Genomic DNA, 22637 nt, shown 5'->3' on the forward strand with positions numbered 1-22637 from the left:
AAACTTTAATTTGTTCCTCTTCGTGTTATATAAATAGATTTTTAGCTAAAATCTCTCTGATACATTACTTGTTTAGCATAAAAGAGAGCTACATAGATTGTTGGTTTTTTCTTTTCATTGAATGAGTTGTAGCAGACTGAAATTGCTTTCCTTAATCCAGTCTTTTCAAAGGTGTATGGTTTCACTGGATACTGGTTCGTCTACAATACTTCCAGTTCAAAAAATTCCATTTAAGGCTGATAAATATCATTTCACAAGTGATAGAATATACCACACAGAATTCTATATGATTTTTTTGTAAGAGAAACTTGTCATTTGTTTAATCAAACTTCTTCTATAAAAAAAAAAGTACATTTTAGCCATTACAAGCATTAAATTACAATCTGTTAATTTTTTTTTTCTTTTAATTAAAGTGAGCTTTGTTTTGGACTTGAAAGATTGATTTTGTAAATACATGTTCAACATTTGGCTTATATAAGTTGGATTGGTTAGTAGTGAAAGAGCTTAAAACTGATAATCTGAAGTAAACAAAATACCGTGTTTTTAATACAGTTTCATAAGATTTTAGTATTGCTTCAAAATTTTTATATATATTTTTTATAAGTTAGAGCATATTTTACCAGAGAGATCATGACTCTATTTCTAGTAAAATCTGATCAAGTATTAGTCACTGTCAATGAAAGTAGATTGGTTGGTAAACTAGGTGAAGAGAACAGCATGCAGGGTCAGACACGGAGATGAGTATTTTCAAAACTGGACCCACTTCCTGAAAGTTATTTAGGGTTAATTGTATGTGAGTTCTTAGTATGAGTCTATAGAACAGATGCACATCTATAAAAAATGTGTACACAAAGAATTAACTTTTAGTAATGACATTGTTAAAGGGTATGTTGTTAATATTTTGTTCAGTAATTATCCTTGAGACTGCAGCTGAGTTCTGTCTAGTTCCAATAACAAAAGCCTAAAGAGGATGTTGCAAGACAGTAAAGAGGGAAAATTTCAGAGAAGAATCTCAAAACTGCATTTAATAGAGATTCAAAGAGCTGAATATGACTCAGTTATTGAAGAGGGTATTAAGAGACTTTGCAATGAAAGGGAAATACTAAAATGGAGATAAAACATCCATTGAAATTTGTTTAAATTGTTAAAGAAAGGCATAACTAGATCTAGTGATTGGAAGCTGATAAGCGAGTCTTGAATAGGAAAGAATTTTTTTTTTTTCTCAACAGAGATTACGTGACTGTAGAACTGATTATTAAGGGAGGAATTCTGTGTTTTATTTTTTTTTTAACCATTTGTGGCCTTTGCATAAAAAATGGTGATTTAAATTTCTCTTTTAATCAACAAACAAACCAGTGAGCTTAAAAAACACCAATTAATACACCTGGGATTGGGATGCGCATCTAGATTTCTTGGTGAAAGAAAAAAGAAATCTAATCAATGTGACTAATCAATGTGACATGTGACTGACATGCGACTTAATTACTTATGGGTAAGTGTTTAGGGCTTGAGCTATGAATATCTGTTAGTTATTCAACTTTATGAAGCTATGAAGAAGCTGACACGTGATCTGTATTAGAGTGTAACAAAGTTGTCCATGTGAAACTCTTGGTGAGAAATGGGCCCAATGGTAGTCTCTGTTGTATGTTAATTAAAAAAAAAAATACCCTATTTTGATTGCATGTTACCTCTTCAAAACCAATCTGCCTTCACAGTGTTACCAACCAATTCCTCATTGACCTATTTTTTCCCTCTTACCATCTCTGAATTATTCCCCAGTTGGTTGTTTTACAATCCCTGTATGGCAATAACAATTTTAAAAGCTAATTTTATCATTCAAATATTCGCTAATTAAGCTTTTCTCTTGAGAGGGATTAGTTCAAATTTGGTAACCTTTCATCTCTTTCTTGAAATGTTTCCAGACCTGTAATCTGTGAAATGTGTTTGCTCGGACAGAATATAGCTGATTGATATTCTTCAGTTTAGCTCATTAATGTTAGTGGAAACTTGTTAAATGGAAGTTTCCAATTAAGATCTATATTCATTGGTGTCTGCATGATTTAAAACTGGCTGGCAAACATTTTAGTCTCCTGTGGTTGAACGTCTGGTGAGATAAGATACAGATCTTCTTTTGTAATCATAAATGTATTAGACCATATACATTTCTGTCTTCAAAATAAATAATTTACTTATATGCATTTGTAGTTCCCTTCTGTTTTGTGATTCACAGTGAATTAAATGGATAGTTAACAAAATAACAGATAACAGAAGAGTTTCAGAGAAGAAAAACATGTTTCTTCCCTTTCTTTGGTGATACACACTTGAGCTTTAATTATTCTATCAGCATTTTTATTGTAAATTCCAGTGAATAAGTTAAGTTTAAACAGAGTTGTTCTAGGCTAAAATTCTCAAACAGGAAGTTTTTTTTTTAATAATAACTTCATTTTTACATCCTTTTTTATAATAATTCTGATAATGGATGTTATTCTTAGTCTATAAATTGATGTTTCATCCCAACCTGTCTGTCCATGGTCTGAAGTGCTTTTTCTTTGTTGTTTTTTGTTTGTTTGTTAATTTTTAAGGATATTGAACAAATATAGTGCAAATAAAAAAACATGTGTTTGTAGTTGTCTTTTGAAGACTACTAAATCAAAATTGCCATTTAAATACAGTGTGGGATAAGTTTCCACTTCTATGCAGATAGACTACCACAGAGGACCAGAGTGTGCTCATAGTCTGTGGCCAGGGATTGTTTGCTGTAGAAACTTTTCCAATTAGATAAAGTATGTCTAGTGCACTTAGTAACTTCCACATATGTTTACATGAGGACTAGCCACCCAGTAGTAGCTATCTCAGTGACTCTAGAATGGCTGATTTTTGAATGTGAAAAGTAATAGCATTATTGTTTGGTTTTGCAGGTTCACATATTTTGGGAAACAGTCACTTGTCAAGCAGCTGTTTCACTTAAAATCTCACTAACTTTTATTATGCTCTGCTAAAGGTTAGCGCTCTTACTATAGAATTGGTGGAATGAGTTATGTGAACATTAACTTTCTACTAAAGCAGATGAGCAGTGGTTTGGTTTAAAGAGCTACCTCATCAGGTGAAGATGAAATGAATGATTTAGCACTGAAACTGCCTGATGATAATGCCTTAGGCAATGCCAAGTGGATTTTCAAGTGGATGTGTAATAACATCCATTTGTTCAAAATGCAAATAAGCTAAATATTTATCAGGTTGCTTACTTGTGTCATTGTTTCTGAGCCTAGCTTAATATTTCAAGCTCTCTGCAGTTCTTCTGAGTGAAAGTTAAAGTACCCGTACTGCCTACTAATTTGAAAAGCTTAAGGTCGTGGGAAAATGTAAAATACCATAAGGCTTCTAAAGGCAGAAGAGATTTGGTAGATTTGCATATTTATTTGGAAATACACATACCTCTATAAAACAGTATTCCATGCATATTCAGTGTCATAATATAGGAAGATTTTAAGGTAGTGAGCCCTACAAGTTTTATCTCTTGTAATGACTGAATTGGCAATTAGCTTAAAAAAGGCACTCTCAAACTATTCCAGATATTATTTATAATTGAATAGTAAATGTATGTGACTAGTGCTACATTCATAAAACTCAAACCAGGAGGAATGTTAGAAGTATATTAAGTAAGAAAAGTATTTGGCTTAAAGAAAACCAAATGTTTCTGTGAGGATGTGTGTAAATAAATACAGAGAGTAAGGAGCTGAGAATTTGGTACCTGGTCCCAAGATACATGACGTCTTTGATTTTTTTTTTCTGCATGACAGAGAGATTTAGGTTTTTGTCTCAGTTATTATCTGTGTAAAACACAACTTTCTTCCACACAAACTTGGTTAAGCCGGTATATGAGACACCCTGTGTACTATAGAGTTACTGCTTAAATACTTACATTAAAATACTGTGCAGAGTATCTAAAACCTTGTTCTCAAGACTTGCATGACATAAAAAATAAGGCAGAATTGACATTTATGAAAATAAAATTACACACGAGGATTTGTATATCCAACATATCTAGCCTCAAATAGTTGATTTTTATTTCAGCCATAGCAATTGAGCTATTTCCAGTAATGTGGTTTAGGAATTACATGTTTCAATTACGTTCAGTTCTGGTGACTTTTTTCTTACTTCAATCACTGGAACAGTTTAGTTCTCATCCTTTGGCATGTAAGCATGGTATTTGGCAGGAAGAGGTTGCACTGTGGTTGTGCTGGGGTGTACTTCTGTTGCTCTTGTGTAAGTCTCCTCTGATTAGTCAAAATAAAAAGTATTTGGAAAAAAATCACCTCTAGAGATTTATTCATAATACAGGAATGCCTTCATCAAGAAATTGCTAGTATCTTGCATGTGTCTAGTAGCATGCTCTGCACTGGCATAGTAGTTTGCTTTTTGTCCTGATATGTGTAAAGGTGTGAAGTCCACTCCAGATATATGAGGATGTCTTTTCCCAGATTAACTTATCTATTTATAGATATATTCAGTGCAGAGCTGATTAAGAAAGCACAGCAAATGAGCAGGCCTGGTTAAGAGGAGTTTGAATAATGACTGTGCTGGCCCTTGCTGAAAGCTCTATGTTTACAAAAGGGTTAGTAAAGCTATTTTCGTCTTTATAAACTATGTACGTTTATATTAATATTTTTCTGAAGTTTTTCTTGATTAAAATGTTAGCTGCTGCAATAAAAAATGCAGTCACTTGTAAGAGCTTGCATTTGAGAGCTTTTTCAACTGACACTTTTACTACATAACTCAGTTTTTAAGGGGTTCAAACTGTTTCAGATTATCTGTTTTAAGAACCGAAGATTTAAAATAGATTAAAAAGTTATTGCTGCAATGCAGAGAAAATGGGGGACCAAAGCACGTTACTTCAAAAAGTGACAATTTTGTTTCTTATTTATTTAAGCAGGTTTTGCTGTTGTATTGACTCTGTGGAAGTGTGGCTTTTGCTTTGCCCCTAGACCCTGTGGAATGGTTTTAATTTTAAACTCCAGGCATGTGTATGTGTACACACACACACACACACACACACACACACACACACCTCTACTTTCCACATTACATGGTTGAAGTGGAATTGATTAATCAAGTGTTTTTGACATTACAGCTCATGTAAATGTTAACTTTTGTTGAAGACTTAGTTTTTTTGTTAAGCATTGTGCTTTGATCTTTCAATTTATTTTTGAGATTCTGCCCCAATTTGTTGATTCCAATACTAGATCAGTGTGTTTCTCTGAAATGATAAACTTAGAATTTCATACTATCCACAGTCCCCCAAATTTCTGTTGTTGTTTTATATGGAATAGTGGAGGCTCATTCTGTTTATCATTGTAAGACAGAGAAGCTCTTACAGGAAAAACAAGGAAATGCAATTAGTGGTGGTGAACGATAAATTAAGAACTTGTAGTTCCTTCGAAGTCACTTGAAATACACATATATTCTGTGTCTATAAACACAGTGACTTTATTAAAAATGTGAAGTTGTTCATGATTCATCAGAGGTGACATGGAAACGATTTGGAAACACATGGAAACACCCCTGCATTTGGAAATAAAACTGGTTTTGTAAACTCAGTTTACAACTTAGCAGTATTTCACCAGCAGCTGATCTGGTGAGTTTATACTTCTGACACTGACTTCTCTGCAGTGGCTATATGTAATTCTAATAATATGGTTCTACTTTTTCTATATAAGACCTGAATGACAGTTTAAGAACTTCTATACTGAACATCATAATATCAACAGTGGCTTGTGGGTCTAATCACAGATGATGCAAGAGGAAGTTTTGACATCTCATGCCATTTTAAAAGGCATGTTAACAATCCACAAAATTGAGGGTGCCAGGGCTGATGAAATCATAGAAGGGACAAATTTAAATCTGGGACCAAGTTGGACCTGTTTGTTTCTGTTAGTGAGGGCTCCTTTTCTTCAAGAGAAAATGTTTAGATTTTAAACATGAAATCCTACAAAAATTAAAAGCTGAATTCCAAAAATGGCGAAGTTTTGGAAAACTTTCTTTGCTATGTTTGCTGTACTTGGAAGGAGCTAAACATATAAAGCACTCTGAATTTGCTTTTTGCTGATGAAGAAGAAATTAAAGAAGAAATTAAAATTTAGCTTCTAAGTTAGGCAAAAAGGAAGGCTAGAGGTGAGCATTTATGCTGAAGAAACAAAACCAAACAAACTAAAAACCAACCAGAGTTGAGAATTTACCTGCTACTTGATTGACCTGTGCAGGAGCACTTTCAGGGAGTTAAACCTTGATTGATGTGGAATATCCAACCAGGTGTGGGGATAGCTGCTTGTTAGCTAAGCACGTGAACTTGTGAGTGAGGAAATGAGCAGAGAAGGAAGACATAGCACAACAAGTAGGAACAAGTGACGTAAGTCATCAGCTTAGGCTTCTGCAGTTTTCCCAATATCCATTGTTAATTTTAGTCCTCCCAGTAGCTCTTGAAGTCAGTAACATCGATGCTATTTGCATGTCCTTGCAGCTCTTTAAAATATATTTCTATTCTTACTAGGTTTTGAACAGATTTATGTTGGTTTGTAGCATTTTAGATATTTAGAAGAAATGTAGGTTCCTGCCAAGAATATTCATAGGCTCTAAAGATGTTGTAAAGCACCCTTTTTGAGTTGTCTGGAGTCAGAATAATTTAGGCTGAAAAGGACATTTGGAGATCAACCATTTCAATCCTTGCTTGCAGTAGGGCCAAATTAGAAAAGGTTGATCAGGTCTGTGTAGTAAATGACTAGTACAAGTCTGTGTAGTAAATGAAAAGGCAGATTTCTGAAGACTGAAATTTCAGGGCTTAAGGCAGACAGAAGATTAAAGCACTACAAAGGACATGTTCCAACCCTAGAGATACTCAATGTTTTATCGCCTTGGGCTCTGAAACAAGTCATTTCTCTGTTCTTTTTTATTTAAAAGGAAAACAAGATTGTTTAAAATGTTTTCCAAATTGTTTATCTCCTGCCTTCAGTATTTTTAAATCTACACATTTCCAACTCCAGCAAAACAATAATAAACATCTTCTCCCATGTGGAGAACATAACTGATAAGAGAATAATTCCCTTGGTTTTCATGTTCAGAAGTGATAAAATTTAATGCTGATTTGTCCACTAACTTTCTGCTTTAGACTTTTAGCATTATGCAAAGGGCAGAGAAGAATGTAATGACTTCTGCAGTAGTAGTAACGTTACAATGTGAGCAGAGGACGATTGAGCCAGGAAGACCAAGAGGATAAGACTCTCTGTAGACAGACAGGAGCAGCCTCATGTTCACAAGACCCGGTCCTCCAGGACCCTGATATCTCTTGGAGGGACAGCACCGTAGGGCATAAGCAATCCAGGAGATTCCTAGAATGTGTAGATGATAAATTCCTTCTCAAAGTGATAGAGGAGCCAGTGAGGAGAGGTGCTGTGACCATAAACAACGAGGGTCTAGTGGTGAGTGTGAAGCTCAAAAGGAAGTCTTACCTGTAGAGACCATGAAATGGTGAAGATCTGGTTCCAGAGGGCAGCAAGAAGGGCACGCAGCAAGCTTACTTGGACTTCAGGAGAGCAGATGACATCTTCAGGGATCTGCTTGGTAGACTACTGTGGGACAAAGCCCTGAAGGGAAGAGGGGTTGAAGAATAATGGTTAATATTTAAGGATCACCTCCTCTGAGCTCAGGAGCGATGCATCCCAACAAAGAGGAGGTCAAGCAAAAACATGAGAAGGCCTGCATGGATGAACAAGGAGCTCCTAGCCAAACTCAGGCAGAAAGAAGGAGTCCTACAGAGGATGGAAGCAAGGACAGGAGGCCTGGAAGAAATACAGAGAAATTATCGGAACAACCAGGGATCAAAGCTGAAGCCCTGTTAGAATTAAATTTGGCCAGGGGCATCAAGGGCAACAAGAAAGGCTTCTCTAGGTACATCAGTGATAAAAAGGAAGACTAGGGAAACTGCGGTTTCTCTCTGGAAGGAAACAGGAGACCTGGTAACTCGTGATATGGAGAAGACTAAGGTACTCAATGGTATGGAGAAGACTAAGGTACTCAAGGTACTGGCAAGTGGCTCTTTCTCTCTTGCAAGTAACAGAAAGCAAAAGTAGGGACTGGGAGAATGAAGAACCACCCAATGTAGGATCATGTGACGTAGAATTCAAGACAGTCTAAGGACCTTAAAAGTGCTCAGGTCCATGGAGCCTCATGAGATGCATTTGCATGTCTGGAAAGAATTGGCAGATGAAGTTGCTGAGCTGCTGTTCACTATGTTTGAGAAGTCATGGCTGTCTGGTGAAGTCCCCACTGATTACAAGAGTTGGGACATAACCCCCATTTTTAAAAAAATGAAAAAAAGGAAGAACAGATGACCTACAGGCCAGTCAGTCTCACCACTGTGCCTGACATGGTCATGAAGCAGATCTTCCTGAAAACCTTGCTAAAGCACATGGAAAATAAGGAGGTGACTGATGACAGCCAACATGGATTCGCTAAGGACAGATTGTGCCTGACAAACCTGATGGCCTTCTATGATGGGGTTACAGCATTGGTGGATAGGGGAAGAACAACTGACATCGTCTACCTGGGCTTGTGCAAAGCATTTAACAGAATCACAGAATTTCTAGGTTGGAAGAGACCTCAAGATCATCGAGTCAGTCCCCACTAAACCATATCCCTAAGCTCTACATCTAAACGTCTTTTGAAGACCTCCAGGGATGGTGACTCCACCACTTCCCTGGGCAGCCTGTTCCAATGCCTCACAACCCTTTCAGTAAAGAAGTTCTTCCTAACATCTAACCTAAAACTCCCCTGGCTCAACTTAAGCCCATTCCCCCTCGTCCTGTCACCAGGCACGTGGGAGAACAGGCCAACCCCCACCTCGCTACAGCCTCCCTTGAGGTACCCATAGAGAGCGATAAGGTCGCCCCTGAGCCTCCTCTTCTCCAGGCTGAACAAGCCCAGCTCCCTCAGCCGCTCCTCGTAGGACTTGTTCTCCAGGCCCCTCACCAGCTTCGTCGCCCTTCTCTGGACCCGCTCAAGCACCTCGATGTCCTTCTTGTAGCGAGGGGCCCAAAACTGAACACAGTACTCGAGGTGCGGCCTCACCAGAGCCGAGTACAGGGGGAAAACATTTGACCCTGTACAACACGATATCATTGTCTCTAAATTGGAGAGACAAGGATTTGACAGATGGACCACTCAGTGGGTAAGAAATCGGCTGGCTGGTCACAGTGAAAGAGTTGTGGTCAAGATCTTGATGTGAACGGCTTGATTCATCCAACCAGCAATGAGTTGTGTTCCTCAGGGGTTCATGTTGGGACTGGTGCTGTTCAACATCTTTGTTGGCAACAGAGACAGTGGGATCAAGTGCACCTTCAGCAGTTTTGCCAGTGACACTGAGCTGTGTGGTACTGTCACCATGCTGGAGGGAAGGGGTGCCATCCAGAGGGACCTGGACAGTCTTGAGATATGGGCCCACACAAACCTTATCAAGTTCAACAAGGCCAAGTGCAAGGTCCTGTACCTAGGTTGAGACAATCCCAAGCATAATAGCATTTCAAGCTTTGCAGAGAAGGACTTCAGGGTGTTGGTTGATGGGAAGCTCGACATGAGCTGGCAATATCCACTTGCAGCCCAGAAAGCCAACTATGTCCTGGGCTGGACCAAAAGCAGTGTGGCCAGCAGGGAGGGGACAGGGATTGTCCCCCTCTGCTCTGCTCTTGTGAGACCTCTCTACTCTTGAGAGTCCTGCACCGAGCTCTGGGGCCTCTGAAGATAGAATTGTTGGAGTGAGTCCAGAGGAGGACCACAAGGATGGTCAGAGGACTGGAGCACCTCTCCTATGAAGACAGACTGAGGGAGTTGGGGTTGTTGAGCCTGGAGAAGAGAAGGCTCTGGAGAAACCTTATAGCGGTCTTCCAGTGCCTAAAGAGGACCTACAGAAAAGATGGAGCGGCTTTTTACAAAGGCGTGTAGTGACAGGACAAGGGGTAATGGGTTTAAGCTAAATGAAGGTAGATTTAGATTAGATATAAGGAATAAATTGTAAACTCAGAGGGTGGTGAGGCACTAGAACAGGTTGCCCAGCCGCTCCAAGGACAGCAGGGCTCATCATGCTTAACAGCTTATTGGGAAGGCAAACGCAGTCACTCTGAATGCCATCCTCCTCCTTTCCCCTTCCTCCCTCTTTACCCCATCTCTTATTGCCAAGCATGGCACCTCACGGTGTGGGACATCCCTTTGGCCAGCCTGGCCCAGCTGTCCTGGCCTGTCCCCTCCCAGCTCCTGGTGCACCCCCAGCCCCTCACTGGCTGGGCAGCACAAGGAGCTGAAACGTCCCTGACTAAGTGCAAATACTGCTCAGCAACAACTAAAATGTTGGTGTGTTTTCAACACTATTTTCATCAAAAATCCCAAACACAATATCATACAAGCCTCTATGAAGACAACTAACTCTATTCCAGCCAAAACCGTGACAAAAAACATATGTCTTCTCTACAAAATACTCTGCCTTCTTTTCTTAATTTTTGTGATGAGGAAGGAAGTATCTTATACTTTGGTGTGTATTTCAGATAATATGATAAATACAGAGGTTTGTAATTTGTTACACTTTTACATGCTGTAGTTTGGCCTGGTCTTTAGAAGATTTATTATTATTATTATTATTATTATTATTATTATTTTACAACATAAAATTTAAAAATTTTCTATTTCCCCAAGTATGTAGTTAATCTGTACAACTGAGTTAAACTTCGCATTTTTTTAGAATAGATAATTTAACCTTAAAAATCATAACACATTAAAAACAAAACAAAAAAAAAACACAACAAAATTGAAAAAAACAGTATTGTTCTTTAGCTCTGCTCAATTGCTGTTTGTTGCTAATGGAGCTGCAGAAATGTGTCTCTGAGTGAGATCTAAGATGTCAGTAAAAGTGGTTACAAAGTCTATTTGTGATGTCTATAGTATCAGCTGAGAGGTGTTGCTTTTGAGATTTACATTGTTTAACAGTTTAAATTTCAGTAGATTTTTTCACTGTTTTAATGGAGAGTGCTGCTGAATGTTAGTTTGAATCAGTTATTTATTGGGGTGAAGGACCACTAGAGATCCAAGTGAACCTTAACTCTTTTATAGCCATGACTAATCAGCTCTTTAGAAAGCATCCTGTTTTCATAGTGATTTTCTCTTGCTGCTTTTGCTGTAGCATGCAAGACTGCTCTTGAGTCATTTCAGTTGATGCAGGTGACAGTAACTTGAACTGTGGAGATGTTCTTTACCCTAAGCTTTTCCCTTTGATCTTAATCTGATGTACCCCATAGCAAGACTGATTACATCGCACTCTTATCTTTATTATGTAGGAGATGGGATCTCAGTTGATTGCCTTTTTGCCCAGTTTGGAAAATGGCATAAAACCGTACCTCCTTTTACTGTTACAGCTTTCAGAAGTCAGTCATCTAATACATCCAATTCAGACGATGTTCTTTGTAGAAATAATAACATTGAAGTTAGATGTTGCTGCAATAATAAACGAAGGACTTTTCTTCTTGTTTGCAGAGTCTCAGGAAAATACCAATTCTCGTTTTTTGAAGTAGCATGGCATAATGTAGACCAAATTATTATTAATTCAAAAGTATATTGAACTTTTTACAGTTGAATGATTATTCTGCAAATGTACAAACTTCTCCATCTTCAGAAGAATTTGTTTTTCTTTACGTAGCTGTGCTTGCTTATGTTGGGTCTGTGCTCACTTGTTCATGTTAGTCTCCTTATGAAGGTGGGCTGCTCCTGATGTTACTGCATGTATTCCTGTCTCTGTGTGCCAGCAGATAGTTTGGAAGTCACCCAAATACTTAAAGAACTTTTCTTCTGAAAGAATGCAAGCAGAAAGAACTGCTCAGCACTAGAACCACAAACTTTTTCATATACTTATTATAATTTATTGAAATCATTGAACCTGTTACTTATTGGATGAGAAGATCTTTGGGGGATTGTTCTCTTATCCATAAATGGTTTTGTGGAGGCTTGTTTAAATGCTTTGCTGTTTTGAACTGAAGAAATATACTTAGATGCAGGCATTCATGATTACCAGCCTAATGGCTGATGAAAAGAAAAATGACCCTTCTTCCATCAGATTTGTTTTCTGAAGACTTCATCAACAAGAAGCAAAGCAAATCACCTGTCAGTACCAGCTAAAAAGTCTTTTAAGAATCTTTTTCCCTTAGTGTAGTCTAGTTGCCCAAATGCTCATCACTAATGCAATCAAATATATTCAGTGTTTTAGGAAAGTGCTGAGAAGGGAGAAAGGTTTACAAGGAATATGGGCACCAATGGGCATGATCAGTCTTTGCCTATAGAGCAGACTAGGAAAGTTTGGTTTGTTTGTTTCAGATACCTTGAATTCATTGTAACTATTTTGAGTTAAACTGTCCTAAGAAAAATTATTCGAGAAGGAAACCAGAACACCCCCACACAGTTCAGAACACTTGTGTTAATTGTTTTGATTACCCAATGAGTTCTGCAATACCTGTTTTCAATATATGCCTTTAAGTCCATTTTCTTAGTTTGAAGAGGCCTTTTTTTCTATATGACTCTTTCAGGAATCTAAATAGTGTTCCAGAGCATGTGTTTTTTTTTTTTTCTTTTTTTTTTTTTCCACTTTTTTTAAATGACTCAGTGATTTGCCTTTAAATGTATTTCCTGCAGAAATTGAATGTTTTAAAGATTGTACTCAGTGCAGTGCATTCTCCATGCAGTTCCATTCAGTAGTATTTAAAGGTTTATTTAACATAATTTTTCTTTTATGTAATTCGCTCAGGTGCATTGGTTCTTGGGGCTGTTTTTTTTTTTTTTTTTTTTTCCCCTCAGACAGTAATCCTGTATTCAAAACATAATCACTGTTTTGAGATTTCTAACTGAATTTCTGGGTTCTAAGCAGCACTGATAATATGAAATGCTAATCCTTCCTCCTTAGATGTATAGACTCTTGCTGGAATAGTTCTTGCATACCTGCATACCCTCGGTTACTGCTTTTTTGCTTTCTGTCCATCAAGCTTAGTTAACATTTTTTGTTTTTCTCCACAATTGGTCTTTTTTTTTTTTTTTTCACCATATATTCTGTCTTGTATATTTTTTTTACTATTTGTATGTTTGTTCCCATAATATTTATTTTTATTTTTTCCCCGAGGCTTGTAAAATTTCTCCAACTAAGCCTTTGCTACCTCACTTTTCCTAGCGTTTCAGTGGTATGCTTGTATTTTCCTCACCCAATTTGTCCCTTTCCATCTCTGCTCTTGTCCATGACCTCCACGAAGAGCTCTGATTTCTTTACTCAGTTAACCCTGTCATAGTCTGTTTGTCTCCATCTCCTCTTCCAGTCTAGTTTTCCTCAGATCTTACATATGTTGGCTAGATGCAGGATTTTTGCTTAGTAATTCAGAGTCTACTACTCACCATGCAAACAGTTGCACATGTGTCATTCCAGTTTTGAGTTGGTTTGCTTTTTAATTCATAAAGATTAGGAAATGGGGATAATTCCCATTCACTGTCATTAGATTTGAATCTACTTTCAGCACCCCCAAATAGTAATTATAACTTAGCTGTAGTTATCTAAATAGTGGCAGAATATCCAATTTTATTTGGAAATACAGAAAAATACAGTTTCATAATTGCTTCAGTCTACTTGCTGCATGTCACAAAAATAAAATTGTGATGTTTTGTTTATTATTCTGGTAAAATATTAAAGTTTTTTTTTTTTTTTTAAACATTTGGGATAATTTAACTAACAAGCAGAATAATTGTTATAAATTACAATGCTGTGTCTATTTTCTTGGCAGTTTCTTCCATAGTTATGAATTTACTTATGCTGAATATGACTTTTCTTCTTTTCTTGTACTCTGGTTCACTCTGGTTTAAATTATTTTAACTCTGTTCAGATGCTGGGAGTAGGTAGCTTATTTCAAGTTTTTCTGCCAAACAAGTATGGAAAGTTTCTCTGTATTTCTCCATCTGCATGTGTATACATTTTTTTTTTTTGGTATCTGGCAGGTGATTTGACCTTCATTGTATCTCATGTGCTCAAGAGAAGGCTATAACTTAGTTCCGCTGAAAGAGCGCAAAGAGAATACAATATTGAAAGTTTTCTTGCTGACATGTTCTTATGTCACTATATGTGCCGAATCTTAACAGAGCTTTTCGACTATATCTTATCTGTCTGTTCTTTTTACATGTTCTACTTTACATGGTTTTTCAACATATTGTTTAAGTTTCTTGATTTCATTTCTGTGTAGGTAGAGTTGCTTTATGTTGTCAAAAAAAAAAAAAAGATAATGTAAGTCTTGCTTTAAGATCTTTTTTTGTTGTTGTTGTTTGTTTTCTTGTTTTTTCGTTTTGATTTAAGTGTTAAATTTAACTCCTTTATAAAATGCATTTTCTATCAGTGATTAAGATGACTTGGAAATCCATGTTCTGCATATAAATTCAACTGTAGCAGTATTTTTATGGTGGTTTTAAACTAACCAATAGCTTTCCAAGCTAGCCTTTTTGGTCAAATTTTATCATAGAGGAAGGTGTTATATTTTATGAGAAAGATTGGCATTGAATTGCAGTTACTAGATGTACAAAGTTAGGCCTTTATCTGTACTTGCAGTAGTAATGAATTCTGTTGCTTTTTTTGGCTGTAAGTTTCAAAAGAATAGACTTCTACTATTATTAAATAACATTAACATTAAATGCTAATAACATTCAATAGTGTGCATGAGAGATTTGCAGTCCAGTAGAAATGGAGAAAGAGATGGGGTGGACAGAGAAACTTAGTGTAGAATTTGACATGTTAGGTTTTAAAATGTTTAAATTGGTTCATTCCCTGAATTTCAGTAGAATGTTAGAATAGTATTACTTGATGAATCAAGACTTAGAGACATTTTTCATGGTTGCAGGCTGGGATACATAGCTACATAAATAGCTTTAATAATCTGTGTAATACAGCAGCATTCTCAATAATTAATTATACTAGAAATTTTGACTAAGTCATAACATTGTAAGAGCATGAGAGGGAAAAAAAAGAGAGAGAAAAACTACTTGTGGGAAGGGGAAAAAAAAAAAAAAAAAGGATCCCAGTAATTAAATTAGTTGTTTATTTAAGTATGGATCATTTAACTTCTCAGTGGTCAGGAAAATATCCATGTTACCTTTCCAAAAGAACATTCCCGTCCTTTTCTAAGTTGCTTTGAATTGCTCTTGGCAAATATAAAAACTTTACAAAATCTGTTTTGCAGATGTGGAATCCACCATTTAAAAAGTTAAATTCAAACTTGCCTATGTGGAGCCTTTTTCAGAGAAGTTCTCTTTGAAAAGAAAATTTTGAAGGAGAAATTAAAAAGATTTATGGCTGTGTTTATCTTTCAGTATATAAAAATTGGCTGTGATGAAAGAACAGTATTACATGTTGGAGGAACAATTAAAAATGTTTTTGCTAATGGACAAATTTTGGTTAAACATAGTTTGTTTTGAGGGGAGAACAGGCAGGGACATAGAAATTCAGCCAGGAAATGTTTGCCTTGTGTTTTCAGTGGAGTTCAAAAAATGCATTGGTTATAGTTATCAATAGGTAAATATTATTCATCTTATACTTCTAGTACTGCAACCTAGAGTGTAAAACAACATTATTCTTTCAAGCCACACTTATTATAGGCCTAAGGAGATATTCTTAATAAGAGGCATTTTAGCTCAAAAGGAGTCTCCTAGAAGTGATCTGATTGAACCCAACGGTATTTTTTTTTTTTTATTAGTTTCAGTACAAAAATCAGATTTGACCCCAGGATAAGATAGGAAATGAAAATGGGACTAAAGTAATGCAATCTCAGTTATTACTTTGTTATGTCTGAGAAGGAGGAAGAGGCATCAATGGTCCAAAATATTCTCTAAAACATACAAACAAACAAAGACATTCCAAATTGTAGAATTGAATTCTCTGGCTTTGCTGTGCTGCAGCATAGAGACTGATGGTCAAGAGCAGATGGTCAAGAAGAGAGAAAATACAGAAGCAATGTCAATTAGCAGTTGTTTGCCATATTGCTAGTTTAAAGACATTCTCCTGAAGATAAATTATTTGGGTTTCTGGGCTTCCTTTCTTGTTTATCCCCCTTGCTTCTGGCTAGAATGGGAGGAGTTAATTTTTGAGAAGGATTAGATGTCGTGAGGAAAAGGGACTGGAAAAAGACTCAAATAAGTTTCAAGTGTAAACAGTACAAAGGGGCAAAGCATCAAAGTGCCTGTTGAAAGGAAAGACAGGACGTTGAGATGGTTATTGACAGAGCATGGAGAGTAGAACAGGAATGTCAGAACAAATTAGTCTACATCATACTCAGACTGTGCAATAAGGCCCTTATAATGCAGCAGAGAAAGTGTCTCTGGAATCCTTCAGAGAGTCCTGTACTTCTAGTCCATCAATAGTCTGAAAGAAAATATAAAACATGTATAGTTTATATTCCTAATGTTGTGGTTTGTGGTCACTCAGTCAGATAACAAGGGCACAGTGGTTTATGTGGTAACCTGAAATTTTGTCCATTGTATTTTTGTAATATGATGTCCGTTTTTTTCTTTAATAAAACCTGGAAGTGTTTCTGTAAAAAATGAGAACACTTAAAAGGTCTGACTTGAAAAGGGCTCAGGCTTAGCTCAAGAGTTAAGGGCTCTCTGGGAACGATTGATCTGTTTGTAAATAATAGGTGATTTCTTATAAAAGATTTTCTTTATTAGAGAAGTTTTATACTTAGATCAAATTGCAGCAGGGCAACAATAAACTTATTCAACATATTCGGTATGGGGACATTAGGAAAATGCTGAGGGGACATTAAGAGAACACTTACAAAACAATTTATAGGCTATGTGGGCCTTTTTAACAGGGCATTTAATTCACATGTGGGGGCGTATTACCAACTGTCTGCAGCAGAAGCAGCAGGGCAAGAAACTTCGATTTCTCTTCCAATCTGCTGACACTACGGTTGATTTAGGGATCAAAACCTTTTTTTTTTTCTTTACGTCTTATATTATGTAACAGACAGAACTATTCAAGTGTTAGTTCCTTCTTGACAGTTAAAATGTAAAATGAATAAGGTCTGAATATGCTTTATGCTATTCTGAAGTTGTTGAGGTTTTGACAGGACACTGAGCCCTAAAAAGAGGAGGACCAAAGTCTTTTTAAAAAAAAAAAAAAAAAAAAAAAAGGTTATAAGGTAGGACATTAAGATGATTACTGCTAAAGCAAGGAGAGGAGAATAAAAGGGGAATCTCAGAATCACATAATGGTTGAGGATGGAAACAATTGCTGAATATCATCTAATCCAACCATCCTGTTCAAAGCTAGCTCAATCATTTTGTTCAATGGTCACCTAGGCCCCTAGCCTATGGCCATGTCCAGTCAGGTTTTGAATATCTCCAAGAGTGGTAACTCTGTGCCCTTGATAGACAACTTGTTCCATATAGCAGCATAAGTTTCTTTGTAAGATCCTAGAAAATACATTGTAATCCAATGTTTTCTTAAAACAAACAAAACAACAACAAAACACCAGAACACTTGAATGTCTTATGCTGAAGCTCCAAACAAAACAATAAAACGATGCCTTACAGATAACAGATTAGGAAGCTTTTAAAAAATGACACTAATCTTGACTTTATTATGGACAACCGGAGATTCATTCTATTTCAGGTTACTGATGTCTCATTACTGTCATTAAAAGTGCAATTATATATAACTCCACGAGCTATTTCCATCTGATTTTCTTGTTAGTTTTATCCTAGAATTATGAATGTCAGCTTTGTAGCCTGTCTTGTAGCTCTGGTGGAAGTTGCTAATGCTGTGCTGCAGTGTCTTGTTCTGGAAAAATGGCAGCCTTGTTGAAGTGGTATTTGCTTTAGTAAAGACCAGTGAATTACGTGCTGTTGGATCATAGGCAATGTTTGTATAGTCTAAACAAATGAGGTTGTCCTGAGAACTTAGTGATTTCTTTCTTTCTAAATTAATGATCTTACTTCCTTTGCCAAATCCTGAAACTCTTCTCTGCATTAGATGCCAGAAGAGTTTTGAATTTTTATCTGGAAAGAACTCAGCGTATTAAATGGACAGAAAACATTTGTATCTAAGACAATTTAAAGATTCCACCTGTATCTCAGTGTTTTAGTTCTCTCTCATTTGGATGTTTTTGTGTATCTAAGAAACATTGAAGATCCAGACAGATACTCTTTTCCATTTAAACGAAAAAGGATGTATTTTGTTAATAATGTGGGAAAAGCTCAACTTAAGAAAAAAAAAAAACAAAACACAACACAATATTGCATCAATAATTCTTTATAAAGTATTTGAAGAACAATTTTACCTCAGAACTGAAGACCTACAGTATTAGCAAAAGAACTACAATAACATTGCAATTAATAATTTAAAATGCCTTTTTAAAATACAGGAAAGCCTGAAGAATAACTACACAATTTAAAATAGGCTTGTCATAGGCAGTTTTGTTTTAATCTTCAGTCATTTCTTCCAGTAGGAAATAATTTCATGTATTTAGATGAAAATTTGGGAAGAATGGGATTTATTTTATTTTCTTTTTAACTTTCATGTGCTTGTTTGTGAATATGATGTTTCTTACTTGGAAAGATTCTTACACTGTAGTTTCATGACTACTATGTCATATCTTCAATGCTATTTTGTCATTACAACTTTTATTTGAATAATATAATATGCCATTTATGCTGTGAAAGATGTTTGATGATATCATATAAATGATTATTTCTATTATGTCCATTAGCTTCACCTAAAACAACTCTTTTTAAACCTTTTTCCAGAACTGTGAGAACATGGGATGTTAACAATGAGAAAAAGCACAAAAGTGTATTTAAGCCACGATCAGTTCAAGGTAAACGGGTCATTCCTACAACTTGTACGTACAGCAGAGATGGTAAACTTATTGCAGCTGGCTGTCAAGATGGCTCCATCCAGATCTGGGATAGGAATATGAGTGTAAGTAATGTATACGTAATAAAAATACTAACTTCTAATGTATCAAGGGCTGAATGTTGCAGCTGATAAAATCAATTTTGATATTTTACCCTTTGTTTCCCTCTGAAATCTAAATAACTCACAGGTAAGATTTAACATTTCCCCTGCCTTGTAATGAATGACAGAAGAGCAGTCTGCTGCTCTTCAATACAAAACACTAATATAGTAATATAGCTGTTGGCCACATATGCATATTTGGAATATTATTCAATTAAGATATAATATATGCAGAAAAAGCTCTACTTTGTTGGTTCTTATGTAATTTAAAATATGTAATTCCATATTTTATTTGAGATGTTGTATACATTACGCAGTAATTTGTAGAACTTCATACCAAAATCAGTTATTTACTCAGATACTAGGCAGAGGAGAATAACATCCATGCGTGTGAAGACAAGGATTGTGCTACACATTAAATGCCAAATGCAGAAAATTTGGACATTAAATTGTCCAAAATGAGGAATTTAATACTATGGCAAATTTGAACAATATATGGGAATGAGGGAAAAAAGTCAGAATCAGAACTTTCAATTTCTTTAAATGTGCAAAATTATGAAATATACTCTGTAGGTAATTTCTGCTGTTGATACTGAACTTAAAATTGAATCTCAAGCAGTTAATGAGTCTGACAAAGAAGGCATACAGTTCTTACTACTATGTTATCATTTGAAGTTTAGAACTGCTTGCTTTTGCTTTGTGTAGTAGTCTACAAACAGTCCAGTTACAAAGGTTTAATTTTGGAAAGTGGAGCACAAATTCACCAGTCAAAACTTTACTGCTTTTTAAATTAATCACTAACTATCTGCTGTATGCCCATCTTATCCAGGGAATTCATGCCCAATCCCTTCGATGTCAATGGGATAAATACTTACGGCATGTATAGGAGGAGAAACTGAGAATAGGGTCAATTTGTTTGAAAGGCAAAGTAAGAATATAGAGAAGTTGGGGGCAGGGGTGGAGGGAGAAAAAAATCCTTAGAATCAAACTGACATCATAAGTCTTTGGAAAGTGTACAATTAGGAAAGGATGGTTTGAGGGAAATATTACTGAACTAATACATGTTGTATTAATCTGTTCAACTTCATCTTTCAAAACACTTGATTTTAAAAATGCAAATAGGCAATTTAGGGAGTTTTTTAAAAAGCTTGAATTAAATTTGATCTTTGGAGGCAAGGGGAAATGTATAGATGTAAAGAAAAAAGAAAGTCTGTTGATCATATTCAAAGTACAGCCTGTATTTTTGGATTGTCATCTATTTTTATTTCTGTTTTTATTTCCACTATAAACCCAGTAAAACTTCCTAATGGCATGAAGCTTGAGAATTCATCCTAAGTGTAAACTTGTTCTAACAGAATAATAAATTTTTCAGAGACTGGCTTTCATCACCTGTGTATGTTGTTTATTTTAACATATACAGTATTGAAATATTAAGCTTTCTGGTGTAGTTTTAACAATAGTGCTCTTGGTAGTCTGCTTTTTCATGTGCTTTTCCTTTTGAACTTTAGTGTGTCTATAAGGTGACATATTGCAATGCTGATTGAGTGCAGTTTAAGGTGATTATGAATAATTTAAAGACGTATCCTGTGCATCTTGTGCAATTTCCAACTGGTGACCCCTGTATACCAAAGCAAGACTAAAGTCATTTCCTAGTGGAAATGATGTTGATAGTGTCCTTGAGTTTGCATTTTTAAAGCCTAAGGAATTTTTGCCTTCACTTTTGTTGGCATAATTAAGAAACATACAAGACTTTCATGTAAAGGAGCTGTGTAGATTGTTTTCTGTGGCATTCTTAGTTAAAACTGTTGGTACGCATTGGAAATCTATGCATGTAGTTAAAATCAGGCTGTTCAAAATGCAACTTAGTGAAATAACAATAATTAAAAGAAAAGGCCCCCATCTTATATTGCCATTGGGAAGGGATAAAAAAGGAGGAGGAGGAAGAAGAAGAAAAAAAGAAACACGTGCTCAAAATACGAGTTTGAAAAAGGAGGACAGGGATGAGATTGACTCTTGCAGAGGAATGGTGAAAGCACTTACTGGCTTGACAGGATACAGAGATTCTTGTAAAGGCAAACAAGAAAATGTAAGTTATGACAAAGTGGTGCACTTTTTGGGGTACAAGCAGCTTTAGATAACACAGAGAGATAGGCAAAGCTGTGAAGCAGGAGTGAGCTGCTTGAAGAAATGCATAGCAGATATATTAACTTCTGATTTAAGAAAAATTTTAATGCTCATCCATCAAATATTCTTTGACTTTGTCGAAACAAGTGTAGAACTGTGTACACAGCTTTTACTGTACTACAATACCAGCTCTGTTTAAAGTCCAAATTAAGACAGCATTTGTGTTTAACTTGAGAAGACTCAATTGAGTCTGTAACAAAAACCACCAGTGTTTCAAAGCAGAAAATAGTTGCTGTAATTTCTTATCCTTGATCAATTAGGAATGATTCTGGCATCATTATTTTAACTATGGATTTGGCACATACATAGTTCACCCTACTGTCATGCCAGAGCTGATACAATAAAGGCCTGTTTTGACTCTCTGAAGTCATATTCGCATTTAAGCACAAATATAAAGAGCATTATACCATTGTTCCCATGTGAGACAGTAACAGCACAAACTAAGTCTAGGAAGGTGTTCTTACCAGATATTGTGGCTCACACCATGTACTATCCATACTGCCTGTTACTCCAGAGTTTGTTAAGGTTTCTAGACAGACTTATTTGTGACAGAAACCATTATGTTAGTTGACCTACTCCAGCCTAATTATTTAAGATGCAGAAAAGGGTAAAAAAAAAATAAAAAAAAAATAAATGACAACCCTCAAGCAGAGCCAACTTAGGTAGAGGGAAGTTTCTCTTTGCCAGAAAAACATAAGGCCTCTGCTTTCCCACAGGAGAAGAGTCATGCAAACAAGAGTACCAAGAGCAAAAGTGACTATCACTGCTAGGTTGGAGGGTCTAATAATGCTCTGTCCTAGAACAAAAGGGGTACTCAGTTCCTTGGCCTCAATCACAGCAGGCACATTGCTGCAGTGCTGGTAGGAAGCGCGCTTCCTCCAGTGGCTCTCAAACCTATGCCTGTGTGCAAGCTGGCAGGAGCTGCCTGACAAAGCTCCCAGAAAACTTCCTTTCCATTGAAACCCTAGTTTGACTGCCGGTTACAGGTTTATTGTCCTCTGCTCCAGACTTGACTTGATGCCTTTACAACTGACTTACAGGAACCCTGATGATGTGTGGTAGCATCTTGGGAACACTTAAACAATTGAAACATTGGCAGTGGAAACAGGCTGTTTATATTGCGCACTGATTTACCATATTGAGCTGGATTTGGATTGTAATCACTATTTGTAAACCCTGGAGCACTGCAGTCAAAGTGGATTTTTACAGTGAGTTTCCCATCACCAGCCTAGAATCGTTTATGTTTACTTCTCAGTAACGTAGAATTCAGTCCAGAATGGTGCGGTTAAATTATCTTTTTGAATATATAAATATATTTTAGTTAAAAAAATAATATATTTTTTTTTTCTCTTGTCAAAGCTAAAGTAGCTGTTTGTTTTAAGTTAGGGTC

At 36.2% G+C, this 22637-nt stretch overlaps 1 protein-coding gene across 1 annotated transcript in view; it reads left to right on the plus strand.

Moving 5' to 3' along the window:
- Positions 1-22637, plus strand: part of WDR70 (WD repeat domain 70) — a 139227-nt gene that overhangs the window by 59888 nt on the left and 56702 nt on the right. The window contains exon 10 of the mRNA XM_032206395.1: positions 18853-19027. Coding sequence (XP_032062286.1) covers positions 18853-19027 — 175 coding nt within the window. The remainder of the gene's footprint in view (positions 1-18852; positions 19028-22637) is intronic.

The sequence above is a fragment of the Aythya fuligula genome, chromosome Z, assembly GCF_009819795.1.
Source record: "Aythya fuligula isolate bAytFul2 chromosome Z, bAytFul2.pri, whole genome shotgun sequence".
Classification (NCBI taxonomy): domain Eukaryota; kingdom Metazoa; phylum Chordata; class Aves; order Anseriformes; family Anatidae; genus Aythya; species Aythya fuligula.